Source organism: Sturnira hondurensis, unplaced genomic scaffold (genome assembly GCF_014824575.4).
Source record: "Sturnira hondurensis isolate 20B ecotype Veracruz unplaced genomic scaffold, ASM1482457v3 Scaffold0017436, whole genome shotgun sequence".
NCBI classification, from domain to species: Eukaryota; Metazoa; Chordata; class Mammalia; order Chiroptera; family Phyllostomidae; genus Sturnira; species Sturnira hondurensis.
Genome location: NW_028090067.1, coordinates 17,134,956 through 17,158,648, shown reverse-complemented (window position 1 = coordinate 17,158,648; position 23,693 = coordinate 17,134,956). Strand labels below are relative to the sequence as shown.

Below are 23,693 nucleotides of genomic sequence, written 5' to 3'. Positions count from 1 at the left end.
TAATCTGCTCTTATCTTGCCCCGTGTGGATCTGTCCCTTTATTTATCTTCCCTGCTACACTCCTGGCTGGTTTCTTGAGGTCAGAGAGGTGGCTATGTGCCAGATTTGGGAGTTTTTCAAACCCTTATATAAATCTAAAAAAGCCCCAAATGACTGATATATACAGGGTCCAGCACAAATAACACCCCTTTTTTATGAGCTGGCAGTCTATCCCAAATCTTTTATTACAAAGTCACAAGCATGTAATTCTGTAACATAATATCACACTGAAGTACACCATATGACATTTTAGGTAAAATGTCCAAATTGCCGTCCATCTCCTGTGAGATAGTCACATACCCTGCCAACCACACTCAATGGCATTACTTCTGCCAGACCCTGTATGTTTGCATGTGTGTGCACATATATGTGCATATGCATGTGTACATATGTAAATTACTGTATTTGCCTATATACTCATCTGGAGCCCCCACTAGGGTTTGTATCTTGTTTGTGTTGAATCCCTTGCATCCAACACCTGCCACAGTGTCTGACAAAAATTAACCTTTTGAATGAGTTAAATATGTTTAAGGGGAGGTGAACCCACTGAAATTCTTTTGTGATGACCCTTCATTCTTTAGTTCTATTAAACCATTTCTCAAACTTGAGCTTTTGAAACTCTAAGAACATATATCTGTAGACACCAGTTTGAGGAAGCTCAAATATATGTAGCGAAGTCATACACACACATTTGATTATAAGGTGGTTGTCTGCAGAGGGGCAGTGAAATGTAATGGCTGAAAAGTCAGGTCTTCATTGTAATCCCACTGCCTTTTCAAAAATTCCTAGAATATTACAAAAATTACACAAAATGTTTAATTCTATAGAGAATTTGTGGACTTAACTGGCCCACAATTAACACAATTACTAATTGGTTACTAACGGACAAAGAAGCTCTGGCTCGCCATGCTCTAGATCTGGGATGGAAAAGCAGGATTTTGTTAATGTAGTCATTTTTTAAAAGATTTTATTTATTTATCTTTAGAGGGGAAGGGAAGGAGAGAGGGAGAGAAATATTAATGTGTGGTTGCCTCTCGTGAGTCCCCTGCTGGGAACTGGCCTGCAACGCAGGCATGTGCCCTGACTGGGAATCGAACAGCAATCATGTGGTTCACAGGCCTGTGCTCAATCCACTGAGCTACACCAGCCAGGGCTTAATGTAGTCATTTTTATAAGTCTTATATGGCTTCTGAGTTTGATGTCATACTTAAACAGATTTTCCTTTTCCTGGAATAATAGAAACTTGTCTCATATTTTTCCCTAGCACTTTTATTATTTTATTATTCAGATTTAATTTCCTGATCCATCTGGCATTTATTTCAGTATAAGGTGTGAAGTATGGTTCCAATATTATTTTTCTTCCAGATGGGCACCTAGTTGTTCCAACACCATTCATTGGATTCATGATTTCCCTACTGGTTTGAAAGGTCACCTTCATCATACTCAGAATTTTGTATGATATGAAAGACATCTTTTTTTACTCTGACTTGAAGTCTTCAAGTATACTTTTTAGTATATGTGCTGCCGAAGTGAGCACAAGTATACTTTTAAATTATCCCAGGGTTTCTGGTTTGTTTTTAAAAACATTTTAAAAGTTGTATATAACCACCGTTATCCTATTCAAACAAGATTTTTATCCTCACTTCTTGAATTTGTTATTACCAAGCTCATTTCAGTTTAAGTGTACTGCACAAACCTTCAAATATTGTGAACATTTCTCTCTCCCAGCTGTCACTACATCAAACTACATATGTTTTATTTTCCTAAATCGTCTCGTTGTGCTCTTTGCAGCTCTTCTGTGCAGCTGATGTCTCCATCTAACAAATTGCTCAAAAGTCGCTGTGTTTTATTATTTTTGTAAAGAATGCTAATTTAATATTTCCCAATATTTTCAATAAACCAAGCTACCAACTTGGCACTCAACTTATTTCTTTTTAAAAAATTTTTGTTCAAGTACAGTTTTCTGTCTTTTACTCCCATCCCAGCCCCCCCCCCAAAGTCGCTATATTTTATGTAAGCCCTCAAAGTGAAAGCCTATTATCCCTACCCAGTTCACTCCAAAAATGGGCATTCATTTTCATTTAACATCAAGGACAGGCGGTGTTTCTGGAAAATAACGGATTTGGAAGAGCTGTGGCATTTATTGGCTCTTTAAACAATCCACCTGGGGGCGGGGAATGCCCTACAAAATGTCAACTGCTATTGTGGGAATCTTTTTGCTATTTATTCCAGCAAAATGATTCAGACGCTGAAGGAAAAGGGTCGCCCTGTACTAGGTCTTGAACTTAAAAAACAGCACGGATTTGCATCCAAAATACATCACAGCCTCCACCTCAACAGATGCTCGTTCAAATGTTTCACGACTCTCAACCGTCTCCATTTAAGGGGAAAAGGAAGACGCTGCCAGAGGCGGCAGCTCTGCTGACATGAAAGCGAGCCTAAAATTTGTTTAAAAGCTGGACCAAAATATGTTTGGCTTCTGTTGTCTATTTAAAATTTCAAGTTAAGACGAAGAAAAAATTACTCTCCATCCTGAATGGGCCCTGGATGCCTCCCTTGCAGAACAGAGTGGCAAATGGTAAGAGAGTCAAAGAGAAGAAAGAAATTAGGAACGCTGGGACTTCAGTGAAGCCAGGAGTGAAAAACTGGGAGTGAAAAGGGAAGCCCTGAGCAGGGGGCAAGGAAAGAGCCCCATATTTGGCCTCCTGGCCCCCCCGAGAGTCCTATCGCCACTCAGGCACCCTCCCGCAGCACCCGGTCCCTGCCTTGAGGTCTTCCACCTCTCGTCCCTTGCCGACGGTCTCCCGTCGCGGAACGATCCCCACCTCAGGGCCTTCACAGCTGCCTAACCTCACTTCGGTGCGTGCACCGGATGGGTACCAACGCAGCTCCTCAGTGACCCCGGGGCCCTGTGCCCCCGCCCTCAGTTCCGCCTAGGGTCCCGCCCACTCTCGCCACGCCCTCGCCACGCCCCCACTCCCCGCCCCCGCCCACCCTGGGCCCGCCCCCCGGGTCCCAGATGAGTCTCCGCCCTGCGCGCCCAAACTGCCGCGAGCTGGAATCCCACCTCCTTCTCTGGGACGCGCGAGGCGCCGGTCTCTGAGTTCTGGTTCCGAGTCAGGGTCCCTGAGGACTGGAACGCCCGGGTGGGTGGGCGGCAGAAGGGATTCACCTTGAAAACCTCGGGAGGCTGGACACAAGCGGGGTTTGTAGCAGGAAGGGGAGCGCGCGAGGGTCTGAGGGGCAGCGCCAGGGTCCCTTCCGTGGTGGCGCGGGCGGTCGCGGGCGGCCGCGGGCAGCCCTCCGCTAGGGCTTTGCGCGCCCCGCCGTCCCCCGGGGGGGGGGGGCGGCCTCCGTGGCCTGGAGGGACTTCCAGCGTCGTAAGGGTCAGTCGGGTCGGACCTCAGCCTGGACAGCCGCCTCGCCGCCTCCTGAGGGAATCGGGTGTCGGGAAAATGTCCGCGCGGCCCGGCCTCTCCGCGCTCCCCACGGCGGGGCTCGGTCCCGGCGCCTCGGACGGGGGCGTCAGAACAGTGTCCGTTTTTCAAGGGGAGGAGAAATGGGTGACCCCCCTGCCCCCGCACGGGGCCGGTCAGTGTGGGACTTGCGGTAGTCGGTAGTCGAGTACAGGGTCTTTTATGATAAAATCTGTAATGATAAAATCATAAGCACGTGATCTGTACTATAAAAGTATCACACACAAGCCCATGGTGTGACACTTTAGGTGAAACATTCAAATTAAAACTATAAATCACGACACCTGAATTATTAACCAACGACGCTCCAGCAGGCGCTAGTTCGGGGGACCCTGTGTCTGAGAAACTGAGGGACGTATTCTAGAAGGTTCTGTCTACACTGGCGCCCCCCCCCCCTTCGCCTTGGTTACTTAGCCCTTCGGAGGTAGGAGGTGGCAGAACCACGCCTGAGCCTTAGTCTTAGTGTGTTCCCCCTTAGCGGGGCCCCAACCCCTCACTTCGTAGTAGGTGAGAAGATGGAACAGATCAAGAAAAGGAATTAGCTGGACCACATTGTACCCTCACGGATACGGCCATGGCTTGTAGATTCCTGAGATGGAGAAACAACTGCGACAGTGTTCAGTCAGAACTGTTTGATACTGTTCATTACCCTTAATATTATCATATTATGGTAGAGGGTGACCTCCCTAATTCTAATTTTTTTTAAGATTTTACTTCTTTTCTTTTTAGAGAGAGGGGAAGGGAGGGAGAAACACCAATGCGTGGTTGCCTCTGGTAGGCCCCCAACTGGGAACTGGCCCTCAACCCAGGCATGTGCCCTGACTGGGAATCGAACCCGTGACTCGGGTTCGCAGGCCAGTGCTCAATCCACTGAGCCACACCAGGCAGGACTCTAGTTTTAAATCTTAAAACCATACAACTAGTAAAAACAAAATACATCGAATGTTCTATGAAGCAAAAAGATATATGCTACAAGAGGTGTTTCATAATGAGAAAGGCATTCATATTTATGAGAAAAAAATATTGAGGGTAGACAGGAAGAACAACAAATAGTCAAAGTTCTTCGAGTGTTGTTGACATGACCACAGAAAGTTAAATAGCAATATGCATTTCTAAATAACATTCCAAGATCATAAAAAAGGTAGTATCAGACCGTCATAATTCACTGTGCTATGACCCGTTTTGAGGAAAGAGAAGAAACTCAGTCCCATAGCCCTACATACATACACTCGCAAAAAAAATAACACCAGAAGCTCAGCAAAAAGAAGTTAGGCCAGCCACACCATTCCAGACTACTGCATTTGCCATGCATAATATGTACTTTTGCCCAAATTTTTGAGGGGAAAATAAGGTACCCATTATACATGGGAATTAGTGTGGGGACATGGGTGTGCATTATACAAAGCAAAATATGATAAATGTTTCTCTGATTGTCCTTCTGGTCCTTGGTGACTTTGAAATGAAACCAAAGGCAAAGGATTTTGTACTATATAATCTATGACTACTTAAATAATATTTTTTATTTTTCCAGAATTGTTTATTTTTCTGCTGCTCACCTTTCAAAATGAAGGAGGATCAAGTTGTGCTGGAGGAATCAGGATTCCAAGATGAAGAGGTATGACAAGAATATTGAAACATACATTGTAGACATTCAGTCAGCCACAAAAATGAAATCCCTTCTCTGTTAGCTACTAGTTTTAGAAACTGATTAGAAATATGGTTCTGGAGAGAGGCAATATTCCAAATATCTAACAACTTGCTGAGCAAGGGGTACTAACTGGCTGCTTAGGAACTGGCATGAAATAAAAGTTCACCAAACCCATATTCTCATTTTGTTCATACTGTGGTTAAATATTAACATCTCATGCTAGGCCACAGCTGCTCCTGAATGGCTGGCCCATTTTTTGCTTCCACTGATGTCATTGTTGTTGTCAGTGCTGCTGTCACTATTACTGTCACAGGCCAATGCAGTCGGGTGTCCAGGGCTTCTTTTTGTTCCTGGTTGATTGCAAAGTCAGCCACCACTCTCTGGGTGAGGCCCTCACAAATAGGTAAGCTGAAGGCATGGGCCAGCTCCACTCACTATTTCAGTGGCCTGGGCAGGGTTCTCGGATGCTTTTGCACTGTTTATAATTTCATTCAGTGTCTCACTTCTAAAGATCTTATTATACTTCCTAAAAAGCCCCAACATTTTTCATTCAGTGAGTCCTAAAATTATGTTACGAAGATGGCATGAAATTATTTAAATAACAGCTGGTATGGCCATATTGGTCCCTCTGCATACTGGTACCAAACAGCAGAGGGAGGAATGCAGGGCCTGGTAGGGAAGAAGTCTGAGAAAACATGAAAAATAGGTTAAATGTTGTTCCCCTCCTTTGGGTTAAACTCTTAAAATTTGGGGAGGACACAACAAAAGTACTGGACTTCCCAGCCCTTTTGGCATTAGCTCTACTAAGTATGTATTTAAAGAAAGTTTGTTTGTTTTTTTAATCCTCACTCAAGGATATGTTTTTATTGATTTTAGGGATAGGGCAAGGGGGAGAGAGAAAGAAACATGGATTGGTTGCCTCCTGTATATACCCTGACTGGGGATAGGACCCAAACCTAGGTTATTTGCCCTCTGCGGGGGTTGGACCCACAACCTTTTGGCGTACGGGAGGATGCTCCAAACAACTGGGCCACCCCGCCAGGGCTAAGTGTGCAAAAGTGTGTTTGTGAAAGCATTATTGATCCTACTATTGATCTGTCTGGAGGAGTCAAATTTGAGGAATTTGGAGAGACCATAATATTGAATCACATCTTTAAAAGATGCAAAATAGTGGATATGAAGAATCAAAATCCATTTTTTCCTGTTCCATCCCCTTTAGGAATCTTTGTTTCAAGACATTGACCTGTTACAAAAACATGGAATTGTAAGTATTTTTTCAATGCTGTGTGCAATTGTCCGATTCAGGGGGTCTCAGCCTTGACCCTTTGAACATTTTGGACTGGGCGATTCTTTGTTGTGGGGAGCTGTCCTGTGCATTGTAGGGTGTTTAGCAGCATTGCTGGCTCCTGACCACTCACTACATGCCAGTAGCACACCTCTACTTCCCAAACATTGGGAAGTGTCTCCAGGCACCAAACTGCCCCATTTTGAGAACCACTGGTTCAACCTGAGGCATTCAGAGCCATCTACATCTACTTTGTTCATCAGCAAAGTCAGTTCTGTGGCAGACGATTAGAGCAAATGATTCTTTCAGAAATCCGAACTTCGGGCCTGGCTGGTGTAGCTCAGTGGATTGAGTGCGGGCCTGCGAACCACATGATCACGGTTCGATTCCCAGTCAGGCCACATGCCTGGGTTGCAGGCCAGTTCCCAGCAGAGGACGCACCAGAGGCAACCATACATTGATATTTCTCTCCTTCTCTCCTTCCCTTCCTCTCTAAAGACAAATAAATAAAATCTTTAAAAAAAATCCAAACTTCGAGTGGCAAACTAAAGTAATATCAATGGCAGTCAATTGATGTTAAAACTCTGACATTATCTTTTGAAGCCTCACATTTGAGCTCTTTCAGTTGGATTTAGAAAATAGAAGTAAGAGAAAATTCTGGTTCTTTGGTGATGTAGTTATTTGCATTATGCAAGGGTAGAGGGAAAAAAGTCTTTAAAAATTTTTTAAAGAACATAATGGTAACAAAGTTCTATAGAAAGAAGGAGCTGAACTGAGGGGGTGAATGTGTGATAGATAAACTTGCTAGCTTGTCTACAACAGACCTTCTTTTTGAATTGTTACTTTGCCACAGTCTCACTCACATTCTTGGGAAATCAGAGCACAGCCAGAACATTTGGCAGGATGCTGGGTATGTTCTACTCAGATATTTCCAGAACATTTGGCTGCATGGTGGGTGGGTCCCACCTGGTTGCTTGTCTAAAATTGGCATCATGGTGGAAGGAGATGGACACAAAAGCGCATGACATAGTATGGGAGTTTTTCAGGCTGGCATTTTATCAATCTGTTCCATTCCTTTATTTACAGAATGTGGCTGACATTAAGAAACTGAAGTCAGTAGGAATCTGTACCATCAAAGGGATACAAATGACAACAAGAAGAGCCCTCTGCAATGTCAAAGGGCTCTCGGAAGCAAAAGTGGACAAGATTAAAGAAGCAGCCAACAAACTTATTGTAAACAAAATCCATTCTTTGTTGTTTTACCTTAGAAGGGCCCCATGAGCCTGTTTCTCATTAAGAATGCTAGAAGGGTTGTGGGAGCTCCGAGTTCCTGTGTTCTCCCCTCCGAGATAAAACGCAGCAGCAATTAATTTCTGAAAGGTTGAGGCAGGGGTTCAGAGACCTGGAGCACTATGGGGGCAACTATTTTTACCTTTTTGCCTCATTTTACATTTATTTTTCTTCCTTTTCCTTTGCTGTTCGTTCTCCTTTTTATTTTTGTTGTTTCCTCCTCCTTATTTTATTGTATTTTTTTTTGTCTCCTCAAATATATCTATGGCTGTTGCAAAGCACTCAGCACCAAAGGAGTTACTGTCTCCTGGTATAGACCAGTTGATAAGAGAGCATCGGGTTAGAAAAAGACCAACCGTGGCTGGCCTTTATGCGTGCAGGGGAGATAGATATGAGCAAGAATATGCTCACTGAGGCAGCTGAGCTAAAGCTGAGCCACGCCCATACCCTGTAGCTGGGCTTGCAGACCATGAGAGGTCCATGCCGTCGACAGGCTCCAAGCAAGAACGTATGTACGCTTTGATTCAAGCTTTTGTGTAGAGCTTTTGGGGCCACTGAACCTCAGTAGGGTGACTCAACAGCCTGTGTTCTTAACCATGACCTTGTGCTGCCTTCAAAGACAGATGAACTGTAGCTTATATCAAATAATGATTCTGATAACCAAGTATATAACTTTTGGCAACATTTGAAATTAAAACCATCATCTTACACCCTTTTTAAACTTTCCTTTTGTCTTTCTGTAGGAACCAGGATTCTTGACCGCTTTTGAGTATAGTGAGAAGAGGAAGATGGTTTTCCACATCACCACTGGGAGCCAGGAATTCGAGTATGTACCTCATGTTATACTTTGTAATCACTAAGCACAGTCTTTGAAATATTATATTTCTTTTTCTCTGTAGTTTTTCTTCAAAAGGCAACTGAAGCAAATAAATTCTAAACTACTTGAGAAACAGGATTAAATTTCTTACAAGAAATTCAGTCCCAAAATATAGTTTCTGAATCATCCTGTACTATTCCACCAACAATTTTTAAAAATTAGTTTAACATCATTTTTTCTTGTATTTTTCATGTTTCTCAGTATACATATCTTTACCCTCATCCAAGGGCATTTGTGCTTCATTGCTTTTAGAGAGAGAAGAAGGGGAAAAGAGAGAGAAACATCAATGCAAGAAAGAAACATTGATTGGTTGCCTTCCTCTATATGCCCCAACCAGGGATCAAACCCACAACCTGGGTATGTGCCCTGATTGGGAATCAAACCTGCGACCTTTTGGTCTACAGAATAATGCTCCAACTAACTGAGCCACCCTGGCCAGGGCATGGTATATTTTTAAAAAATTGGATATTCGGTTGATTTTTAGAAACATGGTTCCAGCACAATATGAAAAACTCAGGAAATAATAAGACCATTTATTCCAACTCAAGTTCTAAAGAGCAGAATTGAGACATAAGGCCTATCTAGCTCATTTCCTATTGGTAACCAGAAGCAAGAAACGCAGGGCTCACAAGTTGTTTGGATGGTCCACCAGCCCGTACACAGTAGAACCTGTGATGTAAACAGGTGGAATACCTTTTGTTCCGCCAGGAATCCCTGTTCACATTGGATAGATAGATAGAAAAAGAAGTGATATTAACACTTCTCCTTTCTTGAAATCTCTATTTCTGCTTCTGTTACTAATGCTTGCTTTCTATTTCCAGCAAGTTGCTAGGAGGCGGAATCGAAAGCATGGCAATCACAGAAGCTTTTGGAGGTAGGCAGAACCTCAATATTTTGTTATTGGGAAAAAATTATGTATATACATATATACACACACATACATTTGTAACTAAATAAACAACCAATAGTAAATTGTATCTGATTTGGAACTTAGGATGACATATCAATGATCATAATACAGGATTATTTTAGGCTACAGTTAAAATATATTCTAACACTAATAGATGGGTCGGGTCTTATTGGAATTTTTCACTGTTTTATCTCTGACTCCTATAGAACAGAAATTTTTTTGCATTCTTTAAACAGGTAGTTGAATAATGAAACAGATGTTATTTCAAAGAAAGGCATGTTGTGTGAACACAGAAAGTAAATTTTCTCTTCCCTGCTTATATTCTCTAATTTTCTTCAAAACAATTCATGCATAACTATATTACATTGCTGTGCCTGACACTTCTGATATTTGCCATCCTTGGGAAAGGAAATCTGTAGTTTTGTTGCTGTTTCTGTTGACGTAGAGAAATAAATCTCGGTTTCATTATTTCTGTTTTCATTTTCTCAGTCTTAGTGGCTTATTGTCTTGTATATTCATTGATATTTGTCAGATTATTTCTTGATTTTAATCTGTGGGAGTTCTGTGGGCCAAAACTGGTCAGCAAGCAAGTTTCCCTCCAGAGGGAATTTGCTTTTTGGTGCCGAGGGCGTGCTACCAGCCTGAGACAACTTTAGTTCCCCTTTGAGGGTTTCAGTCCAATGGGAGAACCCCAGGCTCTCTTTCCTGTGGTAGGATCTTAAACTCTCATCGATATTACTATTCTTAAGGAAACCTTAGTTTAACTTAAATTTTATCTAAAGGAAAACTCTGTGGAAAAAAAATACCTTTAGAAGTTATTTTTAGCCCTGGCTGGTGTGGCTCAGTGGATTGAACGCCAGCCTGCAGACTGCTAGTTGGATTCCCGGTCTGGGCTGCAGGCTGGTCCCCAGTAGGGGGCGTGCAAGAGGCAACAGATCGATGTTTCTCTCCTCTTCCTCCTTTCCCCTCTCTCAAAAATAAATAAAAAAGACTTCCCCCAAAGGCATAGGTGGAAACACTGTGCCTTTTCCCACAACCAAGTTTGAACACAACAAAGGTTTGGAGAACTAGGACACACCCAAAGACCAGAAAACGGAATTATACGGAAGTCCGACAACTATCAACCGTTCATCGGGAGGGTAAGAGGGGCGGAGCCAGCAGCGGAGCTGGGTCTGGCAGGACAGATCCCCCCACCTAGGCATGCAGGCAGCCCGGAACCAGTCAGGGTGTGGGGCAGACTGACCGCGGTCGCACATTCGCGCACAGTGAGACGGACCACACAGGCCCCAGGGGGCGAACCCAGTGGTGGAGGGGTGACGGCGGTGGCACACTCGCGTGCAGTGTAATGAAACGCGTGGGCATGGTGACTGACGGTGGTGGCTGCAGTGCTGGGGCCTGTGGCGGCAGGGGGCAGACGGGAAGCCATTGTCCCTCTTTGACCCCGCCCCCACATATAGCGTCACAACCCAGCGACTTAGTTACCCTGTTCTAGCGAACATTTTAGGGCTCCGATCCTGCTACAGAGCAGGCATGAACAGCCCAAAAGATGGCGCAAGAAGAACTCGAAGTCTCAGAGCCAATAACTCTCAGCGACCGAGAAATTGCCAGCCTCTCAGAAGCACAATTCAAGACACTATCAGGATGCTCACAGAACTGGTAGATTATAGTCACAAATTAGAGGAACATATAAAGGCTAAACTAATTGAAATGAAGGGAGATGCACAGGAAACCAATAGTGATGGAAAGGAAACTGGGACTCAGATCAATGGAATGGACCAGAAGGAAGAACAAAACATCCCACCAGAAAGGAATGAAGAAATGAGAATTCAAAAAAATGAGGAGAGGCTTAGGAACCTCCAGGACATCTTTAAACGTTCCAACATCCGGATTATAGGGGTACCAGAAGGGGGAAAGAAACAGCCACGAGTGGAAAACGTATTTGAACAAATAATAAAGGAGAACTTCCCCAGTCTGGCAAAGCAAATAGACTTCCAGGAAATCCAGGAAGCTCAGATAGTGCCAAAGAAGTTGGACCCAAGAAGGAACACACCAAGGCACATCATAATTACATTAGCCAAGACCAAAATGAAGGAGAGAATCCTAGAGGCATCAAGGGATAAGGGGACAGTCACCTACAAAGGAGTACCCATCAGACTGTCAGCGGATTTCTCAAAAGAGACCTTACAGGCAAGAAGGGGCTGGAAAGAAGTATTCCAAGTCATGAAATCCAAAGACCTACAGCCCAGATTGCTTTATCCAGCAAAACTTTCATTTAGAATGGAAGGACAGATAAAGTGCTTCTCAGATAAGGTCAAGTTCAAGGAGTTCATCATCACCAAGCCCTTATTATATGAAATGCTAAAGGGACTTACATAAGAAAAATAAGATGAAAAATATTAACAGTGAAAGGACAGCAAACACACAGTTATTAATAACCACACCTAAAACAAAAGCAAACCAAGAGGACAGCTAGATCAGGAGTGGAACCATAGAAATGAAGAACACATGGAGGGTTAGAAACAGGGGAGTGGGAGGAGGAGAAGGGGGGAGAAGGCACAGAAAATCGCATAGATGGTAGGTAGAAAATGGATAGGAGGGAGGGCGAGAATAGTAGGGGAAATATAGAATCTAAAGAACTTGAAACATGTGGTTATAAACTAAGGGGTGGGAAGAATGGTGGGGGAGGGAGTGTGCAGGTGGAGGGGAATGAAGGGGGGAATAGAACAACTGTAATGGTATAATCAATAAAATATAAAGTTATTTTTACTACTGGTACTCATATATACAGAATCCATTTATGATGTGCTGGTACTTTATGTGTAAGATTTGACCGCCAGAAAAGCAAATTATATTCTGGAATCATATTTTATTTTTTATGAAAATATCTCAAAATTAACAGTGGGGTTTTTTTGTTTTTGTTTTCTGTATTTCACAGAATTTCGCACTGGAAAAACCCAGCTCTCTCACACCCTCTGTGGTAAGGATGTGTAACAACAACAATAACAACAATAATCATAGCTGTCATCCACTAATTTAATTTGTGCCTTGTGCTTTATAGGAGGGGGACCCCAAAACACCGGAATTATCTTCTGGAGAGCAGGCCCCTTGTAATTCAGGCTTCCCCTGCTACATGAGTGTTCTAGGAACCCACCTATATTAGCATACCAGCTGGCCTTGTGAAAGGCTGCATTCAGCTTCAGTGAAATTTTTTTTTTGAAGACCCTTTCAATGTACTTGCCCATTTCAGGATGGGTGATTACAAGCACACCTGCCCACACTATGCTGAGTGTTCAGCAGTTTTTGACCTAAAACAGCAGGACTCCCGTGCCCCACCCTCCCTATTCACCTGATCCAGCTGTGAGCGACCTTTTTTTGTTTCCCCCGATGAAAAAAGTCCTTAAAGGGAAACGTTTTGCAAGAGGAAGAGGTGGGACAAAAAATGGCAGAAGCGCTAAAAGGCATCAAAGTTGATAAGTTCAAAACCTGTTTTGAGCAGTAGGAAAAAAGTCTCCATAGGTGTATTGCATCAGATGGAGAGTACTTTTAAAGCTGACTGAAGTTTAAATATATAAGAACAAATACACAGTATTTACAAATAAATTCCGATTTTGGGGGGTCCCCTTTGTATAATTATCTCACATAATCTGAACAAATTTACAAGGGAATAAAATCTCAGAGCGGTTAGGTAAACTGCCCTTAGTCACAGACACCAGAGCTAGTCTTTGGAAGTGCGGTGCTCTCGGCCATGTGCTGCTCTCCGAACTCCTGGGAGGAAACAGGGACGACACATGCACTGTATGAGTGCGTGGGAGAGAGAGGCTTTCACTGTCTGGGCTTTCCCCTTCCCATCTTTTCTATGTCATATCTTCAAGACTGCCACAAAATCTATTGAGTCCTATGATCCCTCACCTTCCGTGGAATACGGTGGGCCCTGAGAAAGAATTCTTCTAAAACAAAGTAAGGACAAAAACCTCCTTTTGCACAAAGAAGTTACTGTGCATTTCTTTGACTTAAGTAGAAGGAGCATGGCAAAATGGTTAAAAGAGGGATTCTGGGATCAAAACTACCTGGTTCCAGTCTTTGCTGCACCACTGGCAGCACTGTGACTTGGGAAATTGCTTCTCCTTCTGATTGTCCCTATCAGTGAAATAGGAATAACGGTAGTGCAAATATAGGGTTGTTTTGAAAAATAAATAACATAGTGCACGTACCTAATATAAAATAATTCCTTAGTATGAACTATTACTACATGTAAAGAAAATGTGTTTTGAAATTGGACACAAATTAATACGTTTTCTAAAGTGAGTTATATAGCATAAATTATATTTGCAATTATTTCTTATAGGAAAAAAGTTAGAAAATTCTACCTGTATTCTTTTGGAGAACTTTAGCTTTCATGACTATCTCCCATGTGAGGGATACTGACATTCTTTGTTGAATTACTACTCTGCTAACAGAATACTTATAGTTTTGCTATTGGTTGGTAATACAAAAATGTAACATGCTCTTTGCTAGCTTGACTAAATAACTGCAACCAGCATAAGTCCCATGTTAATCTATACATGTATATAATTGTATCAGTTTATTCACTGTTAATATTAATGAACTTTTCGTTGCTTCCTAGTAACAGCTCAGCTTCCAGGAGCAGGTGGCTACTCAGGAGGAAAGATTATCTTCATTGATACAGAAAATACTTTGTAACCTTTTTAAAATATATTTTATTGCTTATACCATTACAGTTATCCCATTTCCCCCCCTTTATTCCCTTCTGCCCTGCACACCCCCTCCCACCCGCATTCCCCCCTTTAGTTCATGTCTATGTGTCTTACATATAAGTTCTTTGACTTCTACATTTCCTACACTATTCTTACCCTCCCCCGACTATATTCTACCTACCATTTATGCTTCTTATTCTCTGTACCTTTCCCCCTCTCCCCCTCCCACTCTCCTGCTGATAACCCTCCATGTGATTTCCATTTCTGTGATTCTATTCCTGTTGTAGTTGTTTGCTTAGTTTGTTTTTATTTTTAGGTTTGGTTGTTAATAACTGAGTTTGCTGTCATTTTACTATTCATATTTTTAATCTTTTTCTTAGATAAGTAAGTACCTTTAACATTTCGTATAATAAGGGCTAGGTGATGATGAACTCTTAACTTGACTCTATCTGGGAAGCACTTTATCTGCCCTTCCATTCTAAATGATAGCTTTGCTGGGTAAAGCAATCTTGGTTGTAGGTCCTTGCCTTTCATGACTTGGAGTACTTCCTCCCTTCTTGCCTACAAAGTTCTTTTGAGAAATCAGCTGATGGTCTTATGGGAACTCCTTTGTAGGTAACTGTCTCCTTTTTTCTTGCTGCTTTTAAGATTCTCTCCTTATCTTTGATCTTCTCTAATGTAATTATGATGTGTTTTGGTTTGTTCCTCCTTTGGTCCAACTTCTTTAGAACTGAGCTTCCTGGACTTCCTGGAAGTCTGTCTCCTTTGCCAGATTGGACAAGTTCTCCTTCGTTATTTTTTCAAATATGTTTTTAATCTTTTGGTCTTCTTCTTCTCCTTCTGGCACCTCTATGATTTGGTTGTTGGAATGTTTCAAGTTGTCCCAGAGGTTTGTATACCTCTCCTCGGTTTTTTTTTAAATTCTTGTTTCTTCATTCTTTTCTGGTTGAATGTTTCCTTCTTCCTTCTGGTCCAAACCATTGATTTGAGTCCTGGTTTCCTTCCTGTGACTGTTGGTTTCCTGTAGATTTTTTTGTATTTCACATACTGCAACCTTCATTGCTGCCTGGGTCTTTTTTATGCTGTTGAAGTCCCCAGTGAGTTCCTGTAGCATCCTGATCATCAGTGTTTTAAACTCTGCATCTGATAGGTTGGCTATCTCTTCATCACCTAGTTGTATTTTTTCTGGAGCTTTGATCTCTTTTTTCATTTGGACCATATCTTTGTATCTCTGCACACCTGTTACATAGTAAGGGGCAGAGCCTTAGGTGTTCACCAGGGTGACGCAACCCACATCACTGTGTTGTGACGCTGTATGTGGGGAAGGATCCAGGTGCTGCTTGCTCCACTCTCTGCTGGCTTTCAGTCACTTCCCCCGCTTTCCACAATCAAATTGGGCCCTTCTGATGCTGATTCCCAGGTGTGTGGGTTTGTGTACGTTCTAGGACCCTGTGGGTCTCTCCAGCAAACTCTCCTGTGAGGCTGGGAGTTTCTCCTGCTGCCTCAACCCCCACAGGTGTTTTCAGCCAGAGGCTTTGAGGCTTTATTTCCCCACACTGGGGCCCTAGGTTATGCATCTGTCTTGCTCCCCAGTTGTCCCTCCCAGATTATCTGCACACAAATATGGGATTGTCTAGCCTGCAAGCCACTGCTTCGCCCACCCTGGTCCTCCAGCCACCGCTTTGCCGAGAGTCCTCTCCACCCAGTAGCCCATCTCTGCCCCTCCTCCCTGTCTGGGTGAATGTTTCTTCTTTAACTCCTTGGTTGTCAAGCTTCCGTACAGTTCAATTTTCCGTTACTTCTGGTTGTTTTTTGTTTTTAAATTTGTAATTGTCCTTCTTTTGGTTGTGTGAAGAGGCACAGTGTATCTATCTAATGCCTCCATTTTGGCCGAAGTCCCCTATAACCTTTTTTATTTAAACAAGTTGCTAACATAGTGGTGTGATATAGTAATGTCACTATAAAAGAATTTGTTTGAAATGTATTATTTTTATAGTCATCCTATAAAGCAGCAATAATGAGGAAAACCAAGTTTCAAATCACTTTTTATTTTAAAAGGTTTCATTTCTCTGAATGGATTTGGTATGAAGTTGACAAAAGTACATGAGAGGAAATTACATTTTATTCATTTTTAATCATCTCCTCCAAAGATTTTACTTAAAATTATACAGGAAATTCTGCCTCAATCAAAATCATGGTCCAAAATAAGGGAAGGTATGACAAGAACGGAAGGTATGACAAGAACAAAAGGGCTTTAAAACTGGATGATGAGTGTTAATTAGATATTTTTGCAATATTCTAGGCAAGTAATGAGAACCTGATCTAGGTTGGAAGCTGTAGGAATAAAGAAGAACAAGGAAATGAGGGAGGGAAATTGACAGGACTCGATGACTGCATTTGGTAGACAAAGGAAAGGTTTTCGAAACCACACCAGATTTTGTCTGGAGACTGGGAGAACAATGATACCAATGAAAGAATCAGGAAGACCATGTTTCAGAGAAAAGGTGGTGGTATTTCATCGTAATGTGTTGAATCTGAGGTACAGGAAGACATCCATATGGTGGTTGGAAATGTCAGACTTAGCTTGAGAAAGGTATAGGGCCCAGAGGGGCAAGGGGCAAGAGAACTTCTGGAGAAAGAAGAGAGGAGAACTGAGAACACAACTTTAGGATGTGCCAGTGTTTATTTAGAAAGAAGACTGAAAAAAGGGACCTGCAGATAGAGGGAGTCAGAGGTTACTTGAATATGAAAGATGAACAAAAAGGAGGGTCTCAAGAAGAAAAGTTAGTCAGCAATGTTCCACAAAAAGAGACAGACAGACGGACTAAAAGAACAAACTGAGAAAGATCACAGAGGTTTGAAATCAGGAGTCGAAGAGAACATTTGCAGTAGAGGGTGATGATGGAAACTTTTTGCAAATAAACAGTAAAGCGCTGAGGCAGTGTGTTACTCAGCAATGACTAGAAGAAGAAATACAGTAATTGAAGGAGGTATAAGGGTCAGAGGAATTTCTTACTAACAATAGAGAAGATATGCCCAAGTTCATATGGTCCTTCACAATGAAGGCCAGCCTAGCTCCCCAAGCTCATTACTCACTGTCGCCACAAGAGGCAAGAGGCAAGATCAGTCTGTTCTAGGTCAGGCATACTGCCTCTAAAACATGCTTTGCTATTGAAATTTGAAAACATTGTACATCACCAATGAATTAGACTTCACTATAAAGGTTCTTGTTTTCTTTATTCATTATGGTTTCTTGCATCTCAAATTGTCTCCTTTCCTGTATTTCTGTTTTCCTGGAATATCTACCTACTTAAGTCATTTTTTCAGAAAATTAATCCAGGTGGTAAACTTTGAGCCCTGGCATTTCTGAAAATGCTTCATTTTGCTCTCACTCTTGAATGTTCCTTTGTCCAGCCATAGACAAATTTGCGTGGTGTATTTCTAACCCATTGGGTGTTTGCTCCCTCTATACCCACCTTACAGTCAGTCTTTCTGAATCACACAAATCCTCTAAGCCTCTCCTTCCAAGGCCTGCCTTTTATCATCTTTCTTAAGTACCCAACTTAGAAAACCTTGTTCTCCTTGATCTGTTACAGAATTTACTATCCAAAATACTGTAATACTCCAGTAGAAGAAAAACAGCCAGAGAACTGTTTGCAAAATACTTTATTTGGAAACACTGGGCATAAGATAAGACTCTGAAGAAAACTTCTAACTGGGTGAAGGAGGGTGGAATGTTGTATCGGGCTGTAGCGAGAGGAGCTCAGCTGGAGTCGAGCCACTTCCAGAAGTAGCTGTTCAAGGATGCTTCTTGGACAGGGAGGAATTGTTCTTACAGCGTAGAAACCACTGTTTGGGCGATTTGGTCCTTATCAAGGACGGTGGAGAGAAACGGGAGCCAAGTCCCACGCGAGAGGGAGTAGGGAGGAACAAGGACACGCGAGGGCCTCGGCACAGTGTTCTCACTCCTTCAGTCTCTCACGTGTATTCTGTTCTCTTGATATTTTTCTCCTTCTGTGTTTATACTTTGCCTACTTAATCATGTTTTATGCTTTTTTTTGGTGGGGATTATCTTATGACTCCTTATATTCCCCATAATGTCTTGCACTGATAATTGATTCCACGTAGTATTCAGTTAATAAATATTTATAGATGGATTTGAACTTCCCTTCAGCATAAGTACAATTTTGGTCACATAGTAACCAAGTTTTGTGAAAACAGACCTGGTAAAAAATGTTTGCTGCCTCTTCTAACTCCCTGACTTCTCTGACACATCCCCCAAAACCACCTACTGGGTGTGCTCAGTAGCAGTGGAAGATTTTAGTGGCTGTCGCGGAGGCTCTGAAGGGAACCTGTGCATTAGGGTCTGCAGGAAACACTAAAGACAATTCAGTGTTTGCTAAACTAGTTGCAGGTGCCACAAATAAGATCATACATGGTCCTTGCTTTACGGTTACTTACAGTATGGTAGGTATTATGGGAATGCAAAGGGAAATGAGACCACAGACAGGCCCTTTATTTTTCCTCATTTCACTTTAAAGAATATACTGTAGGACTTATCATTGGGATCACCAAAGGCCTAAAAGTGTTTTCCTCCTTTATAGTTTAGATAGATATAAGTGATTATTAGCATCTTCCACAATACTTTTGCAGGCATTCTGAATTTGCCTCCCTATGAATTTACTAATTTCAGAAAGCTAACACAACCCCTTAGGAGAAGGTTGGTAATTCCCTTCTGACCTTTGAAGTTACTTTTCTGACCCTTTGGTTCATATAGTCAAATCTGTCTCACTGGCAAAACATGATTAATGGTATATTAAACTATTTCATATTGAACAAATAAGTAGTATGAGGAGAGTGAATTAATTCACCTTGAAGTGACTTGAAGACTTGAATTATAAATTCAAGTGATATTATCATCCTAGAATAGATCTATTTTTATAGAACTGAGAACAAAAGAGATTCACAAGTCTTAGTATCTTGTTTCTCTCTTTGCTATATAATTCTGAGTCATTTGCCTAATCTCTGTCAGTGTCCTCATCTGTGAAATGTAATACAGGCCAAAGAACCAGCTTCCATGGTTAAAGATTAGATAACTTAGTATTTAAATGGGTTACTGCCTCATCATGTCTTTAACCATCGTAACTACCTAAGGTATTCATTGAGGCACTTACGAAAAATAAAATCTGGTACAGATTTGAAGTAATTATTAGCATCCTCCAGAATACCTTTGCAGGTACATTGTTTTGCCTCTCTGTTAATTGCCTTGTGGTATTATTTGTCGTAGTTGTTGTCTAAACTCTTTTGGAATTGGTTGGTTCCTTAATTTTGGCACCCTCCAGCCGCCCAGACCGTCTCCGGGACATCGCGGACCGCTTCAATGTGGACCACGATGCAGTGCTGGACAATGTCCTCTATGCACGTGCCTATACTAGTAAGAGCCCCCATGGGGCAGGATGCTTGGCAGCTCTGATTTACTACCTGAGTGACACAACATTCCCACACTGTGCTTTTCTCTCTATATTACTTTTCTCCAAATTAATTCAGTCAGTCCACAAATTTTATCATCTGGTAAGTCCTTAGATATTAAAATACTCTCAAATTATTTTATTCTTTATCTTTGAAATGGAGAATAGTATGAATCATCTTGCATTTGGCATGTATGCTAAGGCAGAATATGAAATCATTTAATAAAGTTATAAATAATTAAAATCCTTCAAAGACTTTATTTTGCCCTACTCCTGAGGACGTAGCTGATCTCAGCCCCTGCTTCTGCCAGCTTTTACGTTTTCTCTCTGCACTTCCCACCAGGCGAACATCAGATGGAGCTCCTGGACTATGTAGCGGCAAAGTTCCATGAAGAAGCCGGCATCTTTAAGCTGCTGGTACAAGCGTTTAAATATTGCTCACTCACAGAGCTATTTAGTAGATTACTTTTCTTCTACTGATTCTGATTCAAATTAACTTCTTCCTTTCCAAACACATGTTTATTTTTACATTAACTCTGTGCAGATCATTGATTCAATAATGGCACTTTTTCGAGTGGATTTCAGTGGTCGTGGGGAGTTGGCTGAACGACAACAAAAATTGGCCCAGATGTTATCACGCCTCCAAAAAATCTCAGAAGGTAGGTTTTTAAAATAAGATGGCACCATCGGAATGGCATTCACCGTCTGTGAATGTTTGCTGTGAGAATTTGCAGAGAAGCTCAGAATAACATCAGGAAGCAATGAATGTTCACAAATCAAAATTACCTTCATGGGAATATCATTCTTCTTTTAAAAATCAAAAATACTGATTCTAATAAAATAAGGCACCTAAATAATAACAATAATAACTTTAAACCAATTTGTTATCAAAGAAAAGTTGGAGTATAGTCTTATTTCTAAAATAAATTCATGGTACAATATTCCCAAACTCTGAAATCTAAAGAACGAATTTTTATATTTACTTTGCCTTTATCTTAGTTTCTTAATTTTATTTCTTGATGCAGAATATAATGTGGCTGTGTTTGTGACCAATCAAATGACAGCTGATCCAGGAGCAACAATGACGTAAGCCCCGATACCCTGCTTTCGTATTTCACAAAGGTTAATAACACAGGGTTCAAGTGTGGAAGAGAAATAATTCTGATATAATCAGTCTTGATGTGGGCACACATACATTACAGATCTCTTTAGTGCCGTGTATATTACTTTGTAACTGCAAATATCATTTATTTGTTATCCAGGACCTAGTTTCTCTAGTTCTTTATAAAATTAAGCACTAACTATTTTCAGAGATACTGGGGGCTCCACTTTTGTCTATAACTAAAAGGATATTGAAGGATAATAAGAAGAAGATCCCAGAGAAATAAAAACTCCAGTTACGCAAATGGCTTCTATTGCACTGGTAAGCTCTTATCCTCTAAAAAACAAAACAAAACAGAAAAAAAGCAGGCTATTTATAGGATATATGTATTTATAAGAAGTCTGATGAGGGAAGTCTACTTTTGGAAGAAACAATTTCAATCCATGTTAGGCATATGCAAAATTTGTTGAGATATTTATCCACATGATGGCTCTGTTTGAAAGATAGCAGTGAATGCAGACACAAAGAGAATAATGAAAACAGAAAATTTGAAGAAAGGTTAGTTGCTACCATTAAAAATTCTAAGGATTCTGTATCTCAGTAAACAATCAAAATAACCCTGAGTCTATAATATTGCTTTACGAGATATTTTTTATAACTTTTTATTTAGAAATTTTTTTAGCCAGAGAAAAGTCACAGACCAGTATAGTGAATACACATATATCTTTCACCTAGGTTCGTCACATTGTGAACATTTTGCTACTTCTTTCTCTTGTGTGTGGGTGTACATATATAAAATCTTTGGTGAACCATTTGAGAGTTGTTTTTTTCCTGAGCCATTGAGAATTATTTGTAGACATCAAGACACTTCGCCTCCTAATACTTCAGCATGTCTCTTCTAAGAACAAGAACATTCTCTTTCATAACCACAATATAATATTTACAATCAAGAAATTTAATTTTGGCATACCAGGGTTATCTAAATTGTATTCAAGTCTCTCCAATTGTGTCAATAATTTCCTTTATAATTCTTGGCATTTTTTGTTTTGTTTTAGATTTGGGATCAATGGAGGATTATGCATTGCATGTAGTCATCAAACCTCTTGAGGCTCATGTATTTACTTAAAGATTTTATTTATTTATATTTTTAGAGAGAGGGGAAAGGAGGGAGATAAGAGAGGGAAAGAAACATCAATATGTGGTTGCCTCTTGTATGCCCCCTACTGGGGACCTGGCCCACAACTCAGGCATGTGCCCTGACTGGGAATCGAACCAGTGACTCTGGTTCACAGGCTGGCACTCACTCCACTGAGCCACACCAGCTGGGGCTCTTTAGGCTCCTTTAATCAGAACAACTCCTCAACCTTTGTTTGACAATTATGACAGACACTTTTGAAGAGCACAGGCCAACTGTTTTTCAGAATGTCCCTCAATTTGGGATAGATTTTTTTCTCATTATTGAAAGTGTTAAACACTTTTGGCAGGAAAGCTATAGGGCAGTTTGTCCCATTACTAGTGATGTTAAGTTTGATCATGTGATTAAGATGGTGTTCACAAAATTTCTGCATTGTAAAAGACCTTTTCCCCTTTGTAATCAGTGAGTAATGTGTGAGGTGAGACTTTGAGCCTGATGTTCTATGAACATCACCTTGTTCTATGATAAGCTTTCACCTATTGATTTGAATACCCACCGAAGATTCTTGCTTCCATCAGTTATTACTCTGATGGTCACAATAAGTGATATAACTGTAAAACAGAGTCAGTACGTCAAATAGTAGCAGATAAATTAGTTGTTGACATATGTTATTTTTTATTATTCTTAACTGTAGTCACTTCACTGTGCATTACATCCTCAAACTTCCAATTATAAAATAAATAAGTCCTGGAGATTGACATATGTATTAGAAGGTATTTGATACACTAGTGTAAATGCTGCAAATTGTACTGAAATGAGTGTGTCTCTCTTTAGGCATTTCCTAAATTAACACTAAGAATGTTGCTGCATCTTCTGCAGTTGGTACCCCTCCAACTTCCCAGTACTCTCGTATGACTATTTTCTGCCTAATCACAGGAGATTCCAGTGTGAAAATACTAACTACACAAATGATATTAAGCAAGTTGAAAAGATGGAGGAGGGGAACTCCATCGTTTAATTCATTAAAAAATATTTATTGAAAATGTATGTATCTAGATTCTAAGAATTCACTAGTGAATAAAAGAGACTTGTGCCTTGTCTCCAGAAGAAAAGAAAAATAAATCATGCCCATTTAACTCAAAATTTTCAAGTCTTGGCAGGGCACACATTGACGCAGTCCTTGAGCAGGCGTGGTCGTCACTGTTTGTTTATAGGGTACTTTACATGTGGGACATGGAGTGCTTCACAAACGGAGTAACTTTAAGCTGAAGAGAAATGAGAGATTTTTAAGGCTTGCTTTAAAAAAGAGAAAATGACTCACTGGCTCAGTGGGTTGCATTCAAATAAAACAGTGCAAGTTAAAGAGCAATGTTCTCTCTCCAGGTGAGGGGAGGGGACATCGAAGAGGCCAACACTGTCTGTCTGGAGTTAGAAGGAAAAGGAAATCAGTAGAAATTGGGTCACAAATAGGGTTGTTTTTTTTTTCTGTTTGTAGAAAGTTTCAAAAAGGGTAAAACCATTTTGGATTGAATCCAATGAGATAATGACAAGAGAAATAGAGCAGTGACCGAAAGGAAATCACTGAGGGAGTGAGAGAGAAGAGGAGATTATAACAAAGGGAACCTAGTACAGAGCCAGAGAAGGTAAAGGAGCCCAGTATTTTTGCTGGGTGATTCTGCTTTGAAGCAACTCCCCCAGCCAGCTGAGCTGGAAGGAAACAAGGCTCACCACAATTAGTGTACTCTGAA

At 41.2% G+C, this 23,693-nt stretch overlaps 1 protein-coding gene across 2 annotated transcripts in view; it reads left to right on the top strand.

The window, feature by feature from the left end:
• The first annotated feature begins 3,070 nt into the window (after positions 1-3,070).
• The window catches only part of DMC1 (DNA meiotic recombinase 1), a 32,008-nt gene continuing 11,385 nt past the window's right edge, over positions 3,071-23,693 (top strand). Inside the window, exons 1-12 of one of the 2 annotated variants that reach the window (XM_037068147.1) lie at positions 3,071-3,185; positions 5,047-5,130; positions 6,383-6,427; positions 7,535-7,681; positions 8,482-8,564; positions 9,437-9,489; positions 12,461-12,502; positions 14,150-14,222; positions 19,583-19,674; positions 20,052-20,125; positions 20,253-20,367; positions 20,734-20,794. In XM_037068147.1, the coding sequence (XP_036924042.1) occupies positions 5,080-5,130; positions 6,383-6,427; positions 7,535-7,681; positions 8,482-8,564; positions 9,437-9,489; positions 12,461-12,502; positions 14,150-14,222; positions 19,583-19,674; positions 20,052-20,125; positions 20,253-20,367; positions 20,734-20,794 (836 nt within the window). In that variant the 5' untranslated portion in view covers positions 3,071-3,185; positions 5,047-5,079. Of the gene's footprint in view, positions 3,245-5,046; positions 5,131-6,382; positions 6,428-7,534; positions 7,682-8,481; positions 8,565-9,436; positions 9,490-12,460; positions 12,503-14,149; positions 14,223-19,582; positions 19,675-20,051; positions 20,126-20,252; positions 20,368-20,733; positions 20,795-23,693 lie in introns of both variants that reach the window. The other variant, XM_037068146.1, reaches the window with a different exon arrangement.